General features: G+C 53.9%; 3 protein-coding genes across 4 annotated transcripts in view; 2 read left to right on the forward strand and 1 right to left on the reverse strand.

Annotated features, from left to right (window-relative positions):
* STAP2 (signal transducing adaptor family member 2) overlaps positions 1-2,971 on the forward strand; it is a 16,364-nt gene extending 13,393 nt beyond the window's left edge. Inside the window, exon 13 of the mRNA XM_067734146.1 lies at positions 2,140-2,971. Coding sequence (XP_067590247.1) covers positions 2,140-2,222 — 83 coding nt within the window. The 3' untranslated portion in view covers positions 2,223-2,971. The remainder of the gene's footprint in view (positions 1-2,139) is intronic.
* Positions 1-8,318, reverse strand: part of FSD1 (fibronectin type III and SPRY domain containing 1) — an 11,120-nt gene extending 2,802 nt beyond the window's left edge. The window contains exons 1-8 of one of the 2 annotated variants that reach the window (XM_067734140.1): positions 7,765-8,318; positions 6,664-6,759; positions 6,365-6,496; positions 5,478-5,579; positions 4,761-4,783; positions 4,469-4,590; positions 3,733-3,942; positions 453-551 (exon numbers count right to left, since the gene is read on the reverse strand). In XM_067734140.1, the coding sequence (XP_067590241.1) occupies positions 453-551; positions 3,733-3,942; positions 4,469-4,590; positions 4,761-4,783; positions 5,478-5,579; positions 6,365-6,496; positions 6,664-6,759; positions 7,765-7,779 (799 nt within the window). In that variant the 5' untranslated portion in view covers positions 7,780-8,318. The remainder of the gene's footprint in view (positions 1-452; positions 552-3,732; positions 3,943-4,468; positions 4,591-4,760; positions 4,784-5,477; positions 5,580-6,364; positions 6,497-6,663; positions 6,760-7,764) is intronic. The other variant, XM_067734141.1, reaches the window with a different exon arrangement.
* On the forward strand, positions 6,415-16,583 carry TMIGD2 (transmembrane and immunoglobulin domain containing 2). Its single transcript, XM_067734161.1, has 5 exons — positions 6,415-6,785; positions 11,110-11,469; positions 15,820-15,849; positions 15,949-16,050; positions 16,384-16,583. The coding sequence occupies exons 1-5, from the start codon at positions 6,740-6,742 to the stop codon at positions 16,455-16,457; spliced, it is 612 nt and encodes a 203-aa protein (XP_067590262.1). The 5' UTR covers positions 6,415-6,739; the 3' UTR covers positions 16,458-16,583.
* The last annotated feature ends 680 nt before the right edge of the window (positions 16,584-17,263 follow it).

Here is a 17,263-nt window from a genome sequence, read left to right on the forward strand (position 1 = left end):
AGAGTTAAGCAAGATTGCAGAAGGACTTCCTATCAGGACATTCAAAGGTGTCACTGTGGGAGGCTAACAAATCTGTCTTCAGTACTGATATCCCATTCCCAATTCTATAGCGCGCTTAGCCATTTTTTGGAAAAGAGAGAGAAAGAGAGAGAGAGAGAGAGAGAGAGAGAGAGAGAGAGTGTGTGTGTGTGTGTGTGTGTGTGTGTGTGTGTGTGTCTAAAAACCATCCAGGTATAATGGGATCAACTGCAAATGCAAAGAACAACACCAGGTTTATACCAGACACTCAGGCTAAGGAAGCTACTGTGGACCGAGCACTGAGCTTCCTGGCAACCATGGCAAAAAGGGTCACAGAATCCCGCTTAGAAGATTCTCCTCAGACACCAGTCCCTGGGGCCCTGGGAGTAAGGGGTTATGGTGTCTCAGCCAGGGCAGGGGTGGGAGCCAGTCACCTGGTGTCTCCAGGGTCACTGGCTCAGAGAACTCGCCTGAAACTGCCTTATTACAGGCCTTCACACGGAAATTCATGTATTTCATGTCAAACTTGAGACCTACGAGACAACAGAGGAATCGACATTGTGTACGCTTTGAGCAATAGATTAGAGGCCCCTGTGTCCCACAGTAATCCCACCACCCTTCATTCTAAGGAGTATCTTATAAATGACATCCCTGAGAAACCATCCTTGCCCTCATTCACCTGTGGGGTATCACTTGGCTCTGCCCACAACCCAGACTGGCCAGTCAGGATGCTTTATGGCTCAGTCACACCAATTGGTCCAGGGATAGGCACATGACCCAAACTAGCCAATCAGAATCTGCCCTGGGACTCTAGTATTATAACGAGCAGATTCTGTCTTTCCTCTGGGCTCGCCAGCTAGGAGGAAGCTCCTTTTGAGAAAATTTTCCAGCACGTCGGCAAGCCTCCTTGAGAATGCAGCCCTAGAGCCAATGAGTGTCAGGAACAGAGCTGAGCGAGTCATTTGCTGGAACCCCTGGATCTAGCCATGCCTGGTTCCTTAAAGACTTTCCATACTACTAGGTTATATCCTACCCTCCATTTCTATACTTTAAAAAATATATTATTAATTTCTTCTAATCTTACAAAATAAAAGCAACCATCAAGCTGTCTTCTCCCTCAAGCAAAACCTCTTTGGAGAGCTGTCCACACCCCCCTCTCAGCTGCCTCACTCCCTCTCCTTCCTTTGGCCTTGTTAATCCTCATCTTTCAGGATCTCCTGGCTGACCACTCCTTCCTTCATGGAACATTCTCTTTCCTTGGCAGCCATGGCAGCGTGCCCCCTCTGATTGCTCCCCCTTGGTCTTCTTTGCAGGCTCCTCCATACCCTCAAATGTATGGGTGCCTCAGTCTGGAACCCCTGCTCACGTCACTCTGCTGACTGTCCCCTTCTCACCCTTCAGACACCACCTCTCCACCCACAGCACTCACAGCCCAACCTTTAGCTCAGACCACATGTCCAGCTGCCTCCTGGGCATTCCTCACAGGGTGCCCATTCTCTGGGCATCCCAAACAACACTTAGTACCCCCTGCTCTGAAATCTCCCATAGATCCCCTTGCCCTCAGGGTAAAGTCCCCGTTCCTCCTCTCCCCTCTCCCTACAGTTGTGGTTCCCTCTGCAGACTTAACTAGTTCCAGGCACAAAGGCTCAGTGTTCTGGCCTCTGAGCCCTTATCAGGCTGTTCTTCTGCCTGGAAGTCTGTTCTCCCCCTCTTCTCTTTTGGGCCTCAGCCTGGCTGTTAACCTCCTCCAGGTGCCCACACAGACTGCCTCCCCCTCCCTTGGAGCCCCTTTTCTGAGAGTAAGGTGGTTTGCTCAGCAGCGCCATCTACTGCCCCAGAGCTAAGACTACCTACCACCCAGGAGGCTTGGTTTCAGAATCACAAACCCATCTGACTTTTGACAGTGCGTGCCTCAGTTTCCTACTCTGCAACCCAACAATCATATCCCCGACACTGAGCAGGGTTCACATGAGGATGAGATGCGTCAAGGAATATAAGTTATAAACTCAACCCAAACCTTCCTGTCTTCCAAACAATCAACGAGAGAGTAGGCGGACTGCAAATAACCACATAGGTTCTTTACAGAGGTGAGCGAATTCATCATTATCCTGAATATCGCAGGTCTTTTGAGGGATTCAAGTTCCTGCCCTATGGATTTTGGAAAAGGCCAGAGAGGCAAAGGGGATGCATCCAGAAGCCTGTGATGGAGAAGATCTACACCGTGATGACGGTGGTGATGACACAGATTTACACATGGGATAAAATGGCACATGGGATTACACAGGCACACACGAATGAGTGCGTGTAAAACTGGGGAAAAGCGAGTCAACACTGCAGAAGGTACCCGTATCAGCGTTCTGGTTCTGGTATTGAGTTCTAGTTATGTAAGCTGCCACTACTAGAGAAAGCTGGGTATAGCCACACAAGGGACTATCATTCAGCTTTAAAAAAGGAAGGACATTCTGACACAGGGTACCACGTGGATGAACCTTGAGGACATGATGCTCAGTGACATAAGCCAGACATACTGTGTGATTCCACCTATATTAGGCACTTAGAGTAGTAACAATCGTAAGGACTGGAAGTAGAATGGTGGGTGCCAGGGGCCGCGGGGAGGGGAATGGGAGTTAGCATCTAATGGGGACAGGGGGACTTCCCTGGTGGTCCAGCGGTTAGGACTCAGCTTTCATTGCCGAGGGTGTGGGTTCGATCCCTGCTCGGGGAACTAGGATCCTGCAAGCCGTGTGGTGTGGCCAAAAAGTTAAAACAAACAAAGCTAGTGGGGACAGAGTTTCAGTTTTGCAAGATGAAAAGTTCTGGAGATGGATGGTGGGGAGGATGTTAGCACAACATCATGAACGCAGTGAATAGCTGATCTGTGCGCTTAAGAATGGTTGAGATGGTGAATTTTATGTTATGTGTGTTTTACCACAATAAAAAAAGATTGGGGGAAAAAATGGGATGTGTTTATTTTGATTCCCATGCAAAGGATAAGCCAAGAGTTTCTCAGGCCCTCTCGCAGGTTGCTGGCTTTTCTTTCCTGCAATTAGCATGCTCATTAGTAACCATGCAGGCTAATTACAGCCCAAGAGCGGTGGTGATAGTTATCTTGTCAGCAAGACTCTCCCCGCCCCTGAGGATTTCCCTTGGCTCAGGATGGCTTCTTAACTCATTAGGGACCCCTAATTTTATCTTCCATCAGACCCTCCCCTACCAGCTGGACGGATTCCCCCAGGCTTTCTGCTCTCTTATAACTGCCAAGGAAATCCCCAAATCCTGGGAGGGTAGCCCCCCAAACACCAGTGCACCAGAGGAGGGATTTTCACCCACTTTGCTCCCCCACTACTCCAAGGATGGTGCTTGGTACCCTGCAGACATCAAGTCAAAATGAATGAATGAATGAATGAATGAATGAACGAATGCTGGATCATAGAGATAAGACAGGGATGGAGGAGGCCCTCTCGGCCCGTACCTCACTCAGTTCCTTCATCTGTAAAATGGTGATAAGAAGCACGTCCATTACATGTGGGTAAAATGCTTAGCGCGTAGTAAGCCCTCAACACGTGGTACAGTGGCTGTCACCAGTATCGTTTTCATCATTGTTATTTCTGCTACGCCCCACTGGTCCAGCCCGGCTGCTCTCACACCCCACGTGCCTTGAGGATCGTCCATGAGCCCCAGGTTGACTGATGGGGAAGGGTGAGCTGCCCTTACCGGTCAGGGTATATTCTGTCTGTTGGATGCCCTCGATGACCATCCAGGGCTGGTCCTCCTTGAGGCGGGGCGGGCCCTCAAAGTTGGTCCGCCGATACTCCAGCACATAGTGGTCAATCTTGTTGTCCTCGTCCGGCATGCGCCACACCAAGGTTACACAGTTGTCGGCCACCAGGGACTCGGCCAGGTCGATCACAGGGGCACTAGGCACTGCCCAGGACAGAGCAGAGAGGGGTGTCAGGGCGCTGTGCCTGCAGGGGCGGGCCTTGCTGTAACCCCACCCACATAATAGACCTTCTTGGGGGCGGGGCGTCCTCTGGATCCCAGGATTAGGGGCGGGGCCCCTCTGGGTTGTGGGGCCTGGGGGTGGAACCTCCTCAAAGGGTGGAGGGTAGGGAAGAGATTTCTCAGGGTTTAACCAACAAATGGCTGGGCCTTCTCTGGATTCCACCATTCAGATGAAGAACATTTCCAGAACGCGACCAATTGGGGGTGTGGCCTCCATGGGACTCCACCCCTGGTGGGTGGGGCTTCTTCAGGGCTCTGTCACAGGGTGGGGCTTACTCATGGCTCCATCCACCGTGGGGTGGGAACTCTCAGGGCTCCTCCCCAGGGCGGGGCCTTCTGGGGTTTCCACAAATGGCTGTCAGCCCTACTCTAGGCCTTGTCTCAGGGCCCCCCAGACTCCCGGGCCATTTCCCTGCAATCTCGGCCCTCCAGCAAGTTCCCCTCTCACCAGGCAGGAACGTGAGTGCCTGTAGCATCCTCCGCTCCTGTGCAAAGTCCACCATGAGGTGACTCATGTTGTCGCTGACCTTGGCTTTCAATGACAGCCGGAAGGCGGGGGCCATCGTCACACTGCAGGGAAGGAGGTGGACGCCCAGGCCTAGTCCTCCGAGGTGTGTGTAGGGGACCCCCTCCCCCTTCTTCCTGTCCAGTGCTCTGGGCCAAGGGACCCTCACCTGGGCATTCCCACCTTCACAACAGGGGTGGGGCAATGGGGTGGGAGCCAGGTCCCAGCATCTTACCCATCTTTGATTTGCTTGGCAGCCTAGAAAGAGGGACAGAATAAAATCCAAAGAATTGTGTTGACTGAGTCTGAAAGCCAGTATACAGACAGGAAGACTGAGGCCCAGCCAGGCATCTATGTGGCAAAGTGCCCCAACACTGGGGCAGAAAACCTTGGCTGTGCCCCGAAGGGATAGGGGGCAAAGACAGGCTCCCACCCCCACCTCCCACCCAGTACCCAGTACATACAGTTGGCTGATTTAGCAAATAAAAATTTTATAGGATGCCCAGTTAAGTTTGCATTTCAGATAAACAGGAAATGATTTTCTAGTATAAGTAGGTCCCATCCAATATTTCAGACACACTTATACTAAATATCGCACGTGACATATGACTAAAAAATTATTCGTTGTTAAATCTGAATTTCAGATAAAGAATGAATATGTATTTCTGTGTAAATATGTCCCATGCAACACTTGGGAAATATTTATACTAAACATTTGCATGAGATATACTAAAAAATTTATTTGTTCTTAAATTTGAATTTCAGATCAACCACGATGAATTGTTCTTTTTAGCGTATGTCCCATGTGATCTTTGGGATGTACTTAGACTAAATATTGCATGGGCCATACTTATACTAAAAAATTACTCGTAGTTGATCTGAAATGCAAATGTATCTGGGGGTCCTGTATTTTATCTGGCAGCCCTACCAGTCTGGCTCCCGAGGCACCTACCTGAGGAAAGTCCCCACGGTCCGTGGCCTGCAGGGTCTGGTTGGCCGTCTCCAGAAGCTCCTCAGAGCTCTCCAGAGCTCGCGTGCAGGCAGCCAGCTGGTTCTGCAGGCGCCATGGCACCGAGAGAAGAGACACCTTACTCCACTGCCTCAAGCCCTCCCAGGGCTCCCCACCGCCTTCGGGATGCAGGGTACCATGCCCTTCTCCAACTGCAGGTGGGAGAGGGAGGCTGGCCCTCTGCAGGCAGGGCATCAGAACCACCTGGGGATCCCTTCCTTAGAAATGCACATGCCCAGGCCACATCTAAGCCCAGGGCTCCACATCCCCCAGGGATGGGAATCTGGGGTGTTAGGAGGTTGCCCAGGAGGTTCTGGTGCAACCTCCAGCGACCCCAGCTTGGAATCTGAGACCCCAGGAGACTCACAGGCGGGTATTTGGCAAGGGGTGATGCCCTCAGATCTGGGGCACCAGTGGGAAGGGCTGAGAAATTGGAAGCGCTGGGTGAGGACAGGTGGGGAGGAAAAGCCAGATGTACGGGTGGGGCTGCAGCCGTGGAGAGGAGGGGTGGATGGGAGAGGGGATTAAGAAGGAGAGCAGGTGGGTGGGACATTAATAGGTCATGGCCAGGGAGGAGGCTGGGAAGACCCCAGGAAAAAAGAGGAGGTGTGGCCGACACCGCTAGAGGGTCTGGCTCTGGACACCGGGGACACTTGGGGACATCTCTGGGAAGGGGCACGGGAGGAGGGGCAGGTTTGGAGGAAGATGCTTAGGCCAGCTGGGCTCTGCTGAGTGCGAGGGGTGGGATGGAGGATGGCGTCTGGGCGGGGTTCCAGGAGAGCACCGCCCCCCCATCTCCCCCCCCCCCCCCCCCCCCCCCGCACACACACCTGCAGCTCGTAGGCGCGGCTGGCACGGTCTTGCTTTATTTTCATGAGCATGCCCTCCTTCAGCTCCTCCAGGAGGGAGAAGAGGGACTGGAACTCGGCTTCCAGGTCTTCCTGCACCGTGGCCGAGTTCGCCTTTGGAGAGACATTGTGGGGTCAGAAGGGCTAGGATTGTCAAAGCCGGTGCTCAGATGGGGAAACAGGCCTGGCCGTGGCAGCCAGGCCCGCGAGTCCCATGGACATCAGCAGATTAGCTCGTATGGCTGCCCCTCCCTCCCTCCTGGGGGGGGTGACTTCCTTACCTCCACGTTCAACAGCATCTGCTTGAGGGAGTAGATGAAACTCTGAATCTCCTCGTTTTTCACAGCCAGTGTCGTGATGATCTTCCGCAGAGCCTCCTGCCCCCAGGGAAGCGCGCACACAGGTAAGCCCCTCAGCCTGGCCGGGCTCCCCGACTTGAGGCTCCCCATTCTGTCCTCCAGGCATCCAGGGAGGGGAGGCGGGGGCCACGGTGCCAATGAGCTTGGGCATCCACCAAGAGCAGGCCCTGGGCGGAGCTCTGGCCCTACATCCCTCAGGAAGCGGGCAGGCATTAGGCACCCTATGCGTGCCCATTTCACAGGGGAGGAAACTGAGGCTCTGAGAGAGCTTCTCAGGAAGGGACAGACCCTGGGCCCCAGTTAGGTCTGCCTGAGCACAAAGCCTTCAACCAGGTACCTATATCCTGAGGGCAGGGCATGATCCAGGGCGAGGGACTAGCTTCGGGAAAGAAACCCCAGAGGAAAAGGAGGCCTGCAGAACATGGGCTCATCTGGGGAAGGGGATACGCTGGGAAAAGGGATTAGCAAGGAGAAAGACGGTACCTGAGGGAGGGTTAGAGAGGCCAGGTAAGTGGAGAAAGGCAAGGAGGCCTGGAAGAGGGGATGCGGGAGGGAAGGAGGCCGCGTGGGGGGATGCTGCTGGGGCCTGTATCCCTAACCCAGGCCTCCGACGGGTGCTTTTCCTGGGGGCGCGGGATTGATGCGGTCACCAGTGCTGAGCTGGCGGGGCGTCCTCCGAGGCGGGGCGGGGCGGGGGCCGGGACACCTGGTCCGCAATCCGGGTGGAAGGCGTGGGAGATGGAGTCAAGGCTGGGTCCGGGGTACTGGGAGGGCGAGGGGGACATGGAGGGGATGTGCCTGAACCCAGGCCAAGATGATGTGGGGTCGTGGCGAGAGTGGGGGGGGGCCGAGTCTAGAATCGGGGCTAGATCCGGGCGCGGTTGCGGTGGGGGTGGGGCTTCCTCCGCAGAGCAGCTGGGGCGGGGGGGCGGGGAGGTAGCTGCGGCATCACCTGGTCCCCTCCTCTTGTCTAACCCCGCCGCGGGCCCCGCCCCGCCCCGCCCCGCCCCGCCCCGGTCTTACCCTCTGGTCCTCCATGGCTGCAGCCCAGGTCGTCCCCGGCCAGGGCCGCGGGTCTCACTCGCTCTTCAAGTCCCCAAGCTGCCTTTGCCGCTGCCGGTAGCCAATGGCCCGCCGAGCCCTCGCCGCCGCCGCCGCGCCCCCAGTCAGCGCTCCATCACTGGCCGCAGGGCGCAGGCGCGCCCCTCGCGGCAGACTGGGAAATGTAGTCCTTCTTGCGCTAGGGTCGCCGAGAGCCGAGACCCAGAGCCTGGGTCGTACCAGGCGACATTGCTAATGATGTCTGAGCTGGAGAGAGCCCGGAACTGGGAGGCAGGATGCCTGGGTTCGACTGCCGTGTGGCCTTGAGCCTACCCCTAGTCTTCCTAGTGCCTCAGTCTCCCCACTCTCTCACCCACACAACTTCTCAGCTGCCACTCAAACTGGAATTCCACTGCAACCCACCTCCACCTGGCCCAGAGATCTGCCCCCCGCAACTACTCACGCCTTACATTTACTGAAAAGCCAAAGTCTTTTGCACAAGCGGATGTTCAGCTTCCAAAGCCGCCTTTCCCTCCCTAAATCACAACTGAACTCCTATGCATCCCACAAAGCCCCAGGCTCTCACATCTCCTCCAGAAGCCTCTCTGCCTGCCCAGAATCCATAGGGCTAGGAGGAGGCTGGGAGGCACTTCCTGGGGAAGTGTGGGCAGAGCGCCACCGCAGGGGCCTCCCTGTGGTTGACAGGAACAATTCTGCCAAGAACGCTGACCCTCTTCTTTCTGGTTGAAAAAAAGGAGGTCACACTGTGGTTGGGGGTGAGACATTGAGGCCTAGGAGTCTGCCTCCTCCTCCGGGGTGGGTACTGCCGGCTGTGGGGTGATGGGTGCAGGGCTGGGAGAAAGTCCAGAGCTTGTGAACCCCCTCGACTGGGCCCCCAATCTTCTCCCCAGGCTGTGGGGACAGGGGAGCCACCCTATCTGCCGTGGGACTCAAAGCCATTAGCAGAAATCCCTTCCTCTGAACCCCAAAGGAAGACACCTTGGGGGCAAAATAACTGAGCCTGGGATTCTGCCATTCTGTCCCCTGCTCAGGCCTCTGCCACCTGCTCCCCTCCCCTCCCCTTGCCTCACCTGCCCTTCAATGTGTCCCCCCCAGCCTAGGTGTGTTTGTATAGTCTTTTAGAAGGATTTTCGCTCACATGATCTCCACCACATACGCATACTGCTTTTCAGATTAAAAAAAAAAAACTTCTGGGAAACTGAGGCAAGAGGTGACAGGAAATGGAATCCCAAGCAGCAGTGGCCACCAGACGTCTGCTGGCTGCCCGGGTGTCACCTATACCTCTGTGGTGGGGGTGGAGTGTCACATATGTCTCTGTGGCAGGAAGTCTGTCATGTAGGAGGGGGAGGGGGTTGGCAGGATGCTGGGAGAGGGGAGCCTGATGGGCCAGGAATGGGTTCCCTGGGCAAGGTGCTGGTCCTCCTGGCACAGTTTTGGGGTGAGTACTTGGGCCTCCCTCCTCTCTACCCCCACCCTGTTGCAACCCATCACCCAGCTTCCTGCCCCTCCTATAGAGGGCCCCTCGAAACCTTAGTTTCTCTGCTCTGCCAAATAGGCCCCGTCTCTCTCCCTGATACTCAGAACTTTACAAGGGTTGGAGGGTTCTAGCAAGGATCCTCAGAGGGGCCTGCAGGATAAAATTCACACCATGACCTGCGTATGAGTCTTGCGTGACCTGGCTCTGCTGGCCTCTCATCTCCTCTCTCCTCTGCATTCCCTCTCTCCCCCGTGGCCAGCCTGCTGACTCTTCTCTCCTTTTTTCTTTTTTTTTTTTCTTTTTTTTTTTTTTGCGGTACGCGGGCCTCTCACTGTTGTGGCCTCTCCCGTTGCGGAGCACAGGCTCCGGACGCACAGGCTCAGCGGCCATGGCTCACAGGCCCAGCCGCTCCGCGGCATGTGGGATCTTCCTGGACTGGGGCACGAACCCGTGTCCCCCGCATCGGCAGGCGGACTCTCAACCACTGCGCCACCAGGGAAGCCCCCTTTTTTCTTTTTTTTATCCCAACACATCAAGCTTGATCCCACCTCCGGGCCTTTGCACCTGCTGTTCCCTCTGCCTGGAATACTCTTCCCTGGATCTCCTCTCTCTAGCGTCAGCTACAACTGCACCCCAAAGACCGGGAACTTGAAGGGGTGTCTAACAGACACCCTGACTTCTCATGGCCCAAAGCAAACTCTTTCCCCTCCAGCCCTGCTTCTCCCTCGGTGTCCCCCATCTTGGCCCAAAGCCTCCACCATTCACAAAGTCCCTCAGGTTAAACCTTGGAAATCTGCCACTGTCCCTCTTTCCCTCTCTCTCAATTCAGTTCCTCTTGTAGTCCTTCTGGGGACAACTTTCAAAATCTATTCAGACTCTGACCACTTCTTTCCAGGGTCCGGCCCACATCACTGGTCTCCTGGACCCTCATTTCCTGGCCTCACCTGATCTCCCTGTGTCATAGTCTGTTCTCACCATGGCAGTCACGGTGATCTTTTTAAAACTTAAATTGGACCACATTTCCTCCCTGCTCCCCTGGTTTCCCATCACACTTAGGTTAAAAACTAAGCTGCTCCTCTTTCCCCACCCCCACCTCTGTACCTCCACCACACCCCACCCCAATGGCCTGCAGGCCTCGAAAAAGCCATCCCTGCTGACTTCTTGGATCCCACTTCCTCTCGCCGGCTAGCTCTTCTCCAGCCACAGGGTCTCCTCACTGTTGCTGCAACTTACCAGGCACGGTCCAGCCTCAGGACCTTTGCACGGCCCATTCCCTCTGTCTGGAGTGCTCTTCCTGCATATCTTCCTTCCCACGACTGACTACGTCTTACCATTCAGATCCCTGTTCAAATGTCGCCTCCTCTGAGAGGCCTTCCCTGACCATCCTCTATAAGTAGATCCTCTCACTTCATCCTTATCCCCTATTGCCACTCCCCATTCCTTTCCTCCGTCAGGATTCTCATTTCACGACTTCCAGTGTCTCTCTCCCCACAGACCCTCAGCTCCACAAGGGTAGGGATTTTTGTCTTAGTCACCTCTGTGTCTGTGTCCACAGTGGCCAGGACAGGGTCTGGCTCACGCGAGGCAATATGTGTGTGGCTGAGAGCCAGACACGTCATACAGTCCACCTTGAAATCTCGCAAGTGCCAAGAGACTTATCCCCATTTCACAGATGAGGCCATTGACCCTCAGCAAGAACCTTGCAAAGATCACACAGACAGCAAGCTTTCAGACTCTTACTGCCTCATCCCTGTGGGCTGGCTAATGCGGTAAGTCACACACACTCACACACACTGAGAAAGGCCTCAATCACCTCTTCTGTCCCCCAGGCCTGCAAGGAGCCACAGGCCTGAGTGTGCAGCAGGCACCCAAGTTGCTGCAGGTGAGGCAGGACAGCCAGGTGACCTTGGCCTGCCAGGTGGTGCAGGCCCAGGCCTGGGAGCAGCTACACATCGAATGGACAAAGGATGGTGACATCTTGTGCCAGACACGCATCATCAATGGCAGTCTCACCGTGGGTGTCTGCGGGCCTTGGGGACGGCTCTCCTGGCAGCCGCCTGGCAATCTCACCCTGCAGCTGGACCACGTGAGCCTCAATGACAATGGGCTCTACGTGTGCTGTGCGACCGTGGAGATCCCTGATTTGGAGGAGGCCCAGGGCAGTGGGACACAGCTCCTGCTGGAGACAGGTATGAGAGCATGTGCGGGCAAGCTGGGGACTTGGAACTTCCAGAAATCTTAAAACTGTAGAATCTCAAACTCCTAGAAACATAAATTCTCCAAATCAGATTCCTAGGAACAGAAAGTCTGCAGATGCAAGAAGTTTGTAAACTAGACAGCCTCTGTTGCAACAACTCCACTCTGCCGTTGCAGCATGAAAGTCACCAGAGGCATACCTACAGGAATGGGCAGGCCTGGATGCCAATAAAACTTTATTGAAAAAAACAGGCACTGGGCCATATTTGCTGAGCCCTGTTCCAAGATATCACAATTATAATAACCCTTGAATATATATAATTCTGGATTCTGGTTCAAAACATCCCATAAAACACGCTATTCAAGTACATCCTACAAACAGAGAAATGCACACACTGTAAGTGGCCAGCTCAATGGATGTCTTAGTCTGTTTGGCCACTGCTATAACAAAACACTACAGACTGGGTAGTGTTTTTAAATAAACCACAGATTTATTTCTCAGAATTCTGGAGGCTGGAAATCCAAGATCAAAGCACCAGCAAGGTTTTGTTCTGGTGAGAACCCTCTTCATGTTTCATAGCTTGCACCTTCTAGTTATGTCCTCACGTGGAAGAAGAAGCCGGGGGGCTCTCTGGGGTCTTTATTTTGGGCGTGCCGCACGGCATGTGGGATTTTAGTTCCCCAACCAGGGATCGAACTTGCGCCCCCTGCACTGGAAGCGTGGAGTCTTAACCACTGGACCATCACGGAAGTCCCCTGGGGTCCCTTTTATAAGAGCACTGATCCCATTCATGAAGGCTCTACCCTCATGATCTAATCACCTCCCAAAGGCTCCGACCTCCAGTTACCATCATATTGGGGGTTAGGATTCAACATATGAATTTTAGAGGGATGTGTACAAACCACAGCAATGGATTCTCACAACCTGAACACACTTGGGTACCCAGCACCATGACAACACACATATCTGCTTCCTCACAGATGCCGTCCTCATGCCCACCCCACCATCCTGACCTCTAACAGCATAAATCTATTTTAACTGGTTTCACATTTTACTTAAATGGACTCACAGAGTATATTCTGTCTCCGACATCTTTCACTCAACCTGATGTCTGGAAGATTCCTCCATGTTGGTGTGTGGAGCAGTGGCTCATCCTTGCTGCAGAGCGGCCTCCATCACCACCAATCATTCCAATTTCCTACTGATGACCATTTGGGCAGCTTCTGGGTTCTGGCTATTATGAATAAGGCTGCTGTGAACAATCTAGAACTTGTCTTTTGGTCAACATATGGCCACATTTCTATTGTACCGAGGACAATTCCAGAATCTCAAACCACAAGATAGAATCTTGCAGTTCTAGGGCTTCCCTGGTGGCGCAGTGGTTGAGAGTCCGCCTGCCGATGCAGGGGACACGGGTTCGTGCCCCGGTCCAGCAAGATCCCACATGCCGCGGAGTGACTGGGCCTGTGAGCCATGGCCGCTGAACCTGTGCGTCCGGAGCCTGTGCTCCGCAATGGGAGAGGCCACAACAGTGAGAGGCCCGCGTACCGGAAAAAAAAAAAAAAAAGAATCTTGCAGTTCTAGAATCCTAGGGACATAAATTCCAAGCTCTGAGAATTACAGCATATGTTCTGCATGGGACTGTCACTCCTAAGCAGGCAAAAATTTGTTCTTGGGAGCAAAGAAAATCTTACTCTTTTTATGTACAAAGCATCGATACGCAGACAGCCCATAAACAGAGTTACAGAATGTCTGTGGTATTAACATTTCATCAGGGAACAAATTAAGCTTCTTAGAACGTCTACTTAGGGGAGTGATAATGAAAAAAGTTGAGAAACACTGAAATAAAGGAATGGAAGATTCTAGAATCTTAGAGTTGTAGTCTTAAATACTTTATTTATTTACTTATTTTTAATATTAATTAATTAATTAATCTATTTGTTTATTTATTTATGGCTGTGTTGGGTCTTTGTTGCTTGCACAGGCTTTCTCTAGTTGCCCCGAGCAGGGGCTACTCTTCGTTGCGTTGCGTGGGCTTCTCATTGTGGTGGCTTCTCTTGTTGCGGAGCAGGGGCTCTAGGCATGCGGGCTTCAGTAGTTGTGGCTCGAGGGCTCACTAGTTGTGGCTTGCAGGCTCTAGAGTGCAGGCTCAGTAGTTGTGGCACACGGGCTTAGTTGCTCTGCAGCATGTGGGATCTTCCCAGACCAGGTTCGAACCTGTGTCCCCTGCACTGGCAGGTGAATTCTTAACCACTGCACCACCAGGAAAACCGGTCTGACTTTAAAAAGAGACTCTTAGAACTTTTTTCCTAAATATTTATTTATTTATATTTTGGCCGTGTTAAGTCCCAGTTGCAGCACTCAGGCTCTCTAGTTGTGGCACATGGGCTTAGTTGCCCTGCGACCCGTGGGATCCTAGCTCCCTGAACAGGGATCGAACTGGTGTCTCCTGCATTGCAGGATGGATTCTTAACCACTGGGCCACCAGGGGAGTCCCAGAGAGACTCTTAGAATTTTGCAATCACAAAGTGTATAGGAGCAGAAAATTCTAGAATTCCAGAATCCAGAATTGATAACCATTGACTCTCGGGAATTCCCTGGGGGTCCAGGGGTTAGGATTCCATGCTTCCACTGCAGGGGGCACGGGTTCGATCCCTGGTGAGTCGGGGAACTAAGATCCCGCAAACCGTGTGGCGCGGCCAAACAAATAAACGAAAAAGAAAGGCATGGACTCTCAAGGCTGGAAGCCACTTTCCCGATCAGCTAAGCCACCTGTCTCACTTTACAGAGGATGAAGCTGAGGCTCAGCAAGGGCCAAGACACATCCAACCACACACACAAGCCGGGGATGCAGCCAGCTTTCTCCAGAGCCCACCTCATGCGTTTCCCCCACTCTGCATGACACCCCATTATAGGCCAAACCATAGGGGCCGGAGACTCAGGTTGACCCGATGGGGTCCTGCTCTCTCTCGGCGGTTCCCGAGGGCCTTGGGCACATGCCTGGCCCGTATCAGGCAGAATGAAGCACCACCCGGGCTCCCAGGCCCAAGAGACGCCCATTTGTCTCCAGCTGGCAGGACCCACCCGCTGCCTGCCTCTAGGGCGGTGTGTTATGGCTGTCCTGCCTGCCCCCCACCCCTCCAGTGATGAGGGGGCCAATTACCAATTAGCAGAGGCAGGGTAGCAGAGGCACCAGGCTGTGAGTTGTTGGCAGCTGTGAGGGAGCGAGAGTGAGCGGGCACAGGTCCAGCTCCCCACAGCTGGCTTTCCTATCCCTGAACAGCTGCTTGGAACCCTGGGACCACTGCCAACTTTAGAACCTCCAAGATGAAGGGGTTGGGGGCTCTGGGTCTCGTCTTAATCACAGGAGAAGGCGCCTTTGGCTGGGGTTCATGTCAGTTATACAGACCTGAAAGCACATCCCCATTCTGCCATTCACTTGCTGTGTGACCTTGGGCAAGTGACTTGACCCTTCTGTGCCTGTTTCCTTAGTCATCAAAATTCAGCTAATAGTGCTTTCCTCATCAGATTAGGTGAATTTAAAGTGATTATATCTAAAGAGTTTATTGCAGGGTCTGGAACATAGTAAGTCCTCAGTAAACATAAGTGGTTATTATTGTGTCTATGATACTGATTATTCAGCAAGACTCAAAAATTCAGGCCCGTGTAAGTTTTTGTTTGTTTTGGTTTGGTTTTTTTCCTTTCCTTTCTTTCTGAAACAGGGAAGGGAGAGGGAAGCTGAGGGGAGAAACACCTTTGTTCAAAGCATGGCCCAGCTGTTGCCTGGATGTGTGACTCCAGGCAAGTGACTCAGCCTCTCTGAGGCTCAGTTATCTTGGGATTGACACAGTGTAGACGCTTAAAAAACAGGAGCCATGAGGACGATAGATCCCATGATCAGGATGATGGAGCTCATGGTAGTGTTGGCAAAGTTCCTGGTGAAGATGGTGGAGCTCAAAATGAGGATGATGGAGCTCATGTTCAGGGTGATGGGACTAAGGGTGGGGATGATAAGGCTTGTGATGGGAACGGTGGAGTCTATTATGGCAGCAATGGGGCTCATGACAAGGGTGGTGCAGCTCATGGTGGGGATGATGGAGCTCATGATGAGAAAATCCCGTTGGCAGTTACTTCACAATAACCCAGCAAGATAGGAATGATTAGTATCCTTTTTTCAAAAGAGGAAACAGGTTCAGAGCAAATCCCTGCCTGAACTCACACAGCATGGCAGGGGCAAGAACCCTGAGGTCCCACACGGGGTAGAGGGGCTCTTACCCTGAAGAGGTGCAGGAAGCTGGACTCGAAGGTGAGCTCCCCTGAGACGTAGGTTTCTTCTCGGCAGATGGCTGGCTACTGAACCGGAGCTTCTCAGGTGAGTTCCGCCCACGTGTCCCTCCTCCAGCCCCGCCCCACCCCGCCCCCGTGCCCCGCCCCCAGTGAGACCGCCCACAAACCCCCACCGCCTTCCCAGGGCTCTCCTTCGCACTGCTGGTGACTGGAGCGGTGGCCGTGGCCGCTTTCGCTCTGGGAGCCTGGATCTGGGGCCGCCGCCGCTGCCGGAACAGAGACGCAGGTAAGGAACCGCGCAGGTAGCCGCTCGGAGGGTGGACGGTTCCCACGAGCACCGCCATCCACTGGCGACCCCGCCCCCGCGTGGCGGAGGCGGGAACTGCAGCTTCTTGACAAGGATGGAACGCAGACCCTTCTGACTTTGATACCTGCCCCTTTTGGAAGGAGCGAGGGTGAGGCTGGGAGGCAGAGAAGGGGAATAGATGGGGAAGGCTGGCCCCTACACCCATGTTTTTCAGAGGCATAGACAAAGCCTCCAGAAAGTGGGCTGGAAAGGGCCAGGCTCTCTTAAGTGATTCTGCCCTCTTGGTGTCATACCCCCCTCCTTCCAATGCAGGGAATCCACTCTACATCAATGCCTTATATCAGCCCCGGAGGGCCCCAAGGAAGAGTGAAGCATGGCCTGTGTAGGGGAAGATGCTGGACATCTCCAGCAAGAATCAGAAGGGCCAAAGCTTCTATTCGATCTCTTTCCCCTGGCCCCCCACCCCCAAGCGGCCTCTGGCTCCCAAATCTTCCTCCAGCCCCAGGCCCAGTCACCCCATCTCTGCAGTTGAAGTCCCTCCTGGCCCAGGCCAAGAGGATTCTTTGAAGTGGGAAGACGAATCAGAACCCCCAGAAACCAACAGAGGACACCCCCCCAGCAGCTATGTAAAGATGTGACTTATTCCAAGAGGATCACGAAGTTCAGCAGTTCATCCTGAGACATGCCCCCTCCTCATTTCTATGAGGCTGGATTTCTCCCTTGCCCAAAGAACACCCAATAAAGGCTCATGAAGAAACCAAAGCCAGAATGTGTGGCAATTTGGGAGTGCTAAAGAGATCTGAGGAGTCATCAGGGGGGTCTCAGAGGACCACTGTGGTGAGGGGGCTCTTTGACGACTCGCAAGCCTTCCACCTCTTATCCTTGGAGAGACATGTCCAATTAGCAGAGAGGAGTGATGCCCCCGGCTTCAAAACAGTGCCCGGAGCTGGACGCACCCCCTCCCCAGCTGGTATCTCTCCCCCAGGCAGGCTTGGAGTTGGGTGCGGGGGGGGGGGGATCGGGGCTTCCTGGCATTTATCAGCCCCCGGGGTCTCCTGCCCGACTGTCACCTTGAAGTGACACCAGCTGGGCCTGGCTCCCCTCCCCCACTTCTGCTGTTTCCATGGGGACAGATGTCCTTTCTGCAGCATCAGCCCTTGCCCGCCCGCCCGCCCCGGATAAGGAGGAGGGG

The sequence above is a fragment of the Pseudorca crassidens genome, chromosome 3, assembly GCF_039906515.1.
Source record: "Pseudorca crassidens isolate mPseCra1 chromosome 3, mPseCra1.hap1, whole genome shotgun sequence".
In the NCBI taxonomy this organism is placed as follows: domain Eukaryota; kingdom Metazoa; phylum Chordata; class Mammalia; order Artiodactyla; family Delphinidae; genus Pseudorca; species Pseudorca crassidens.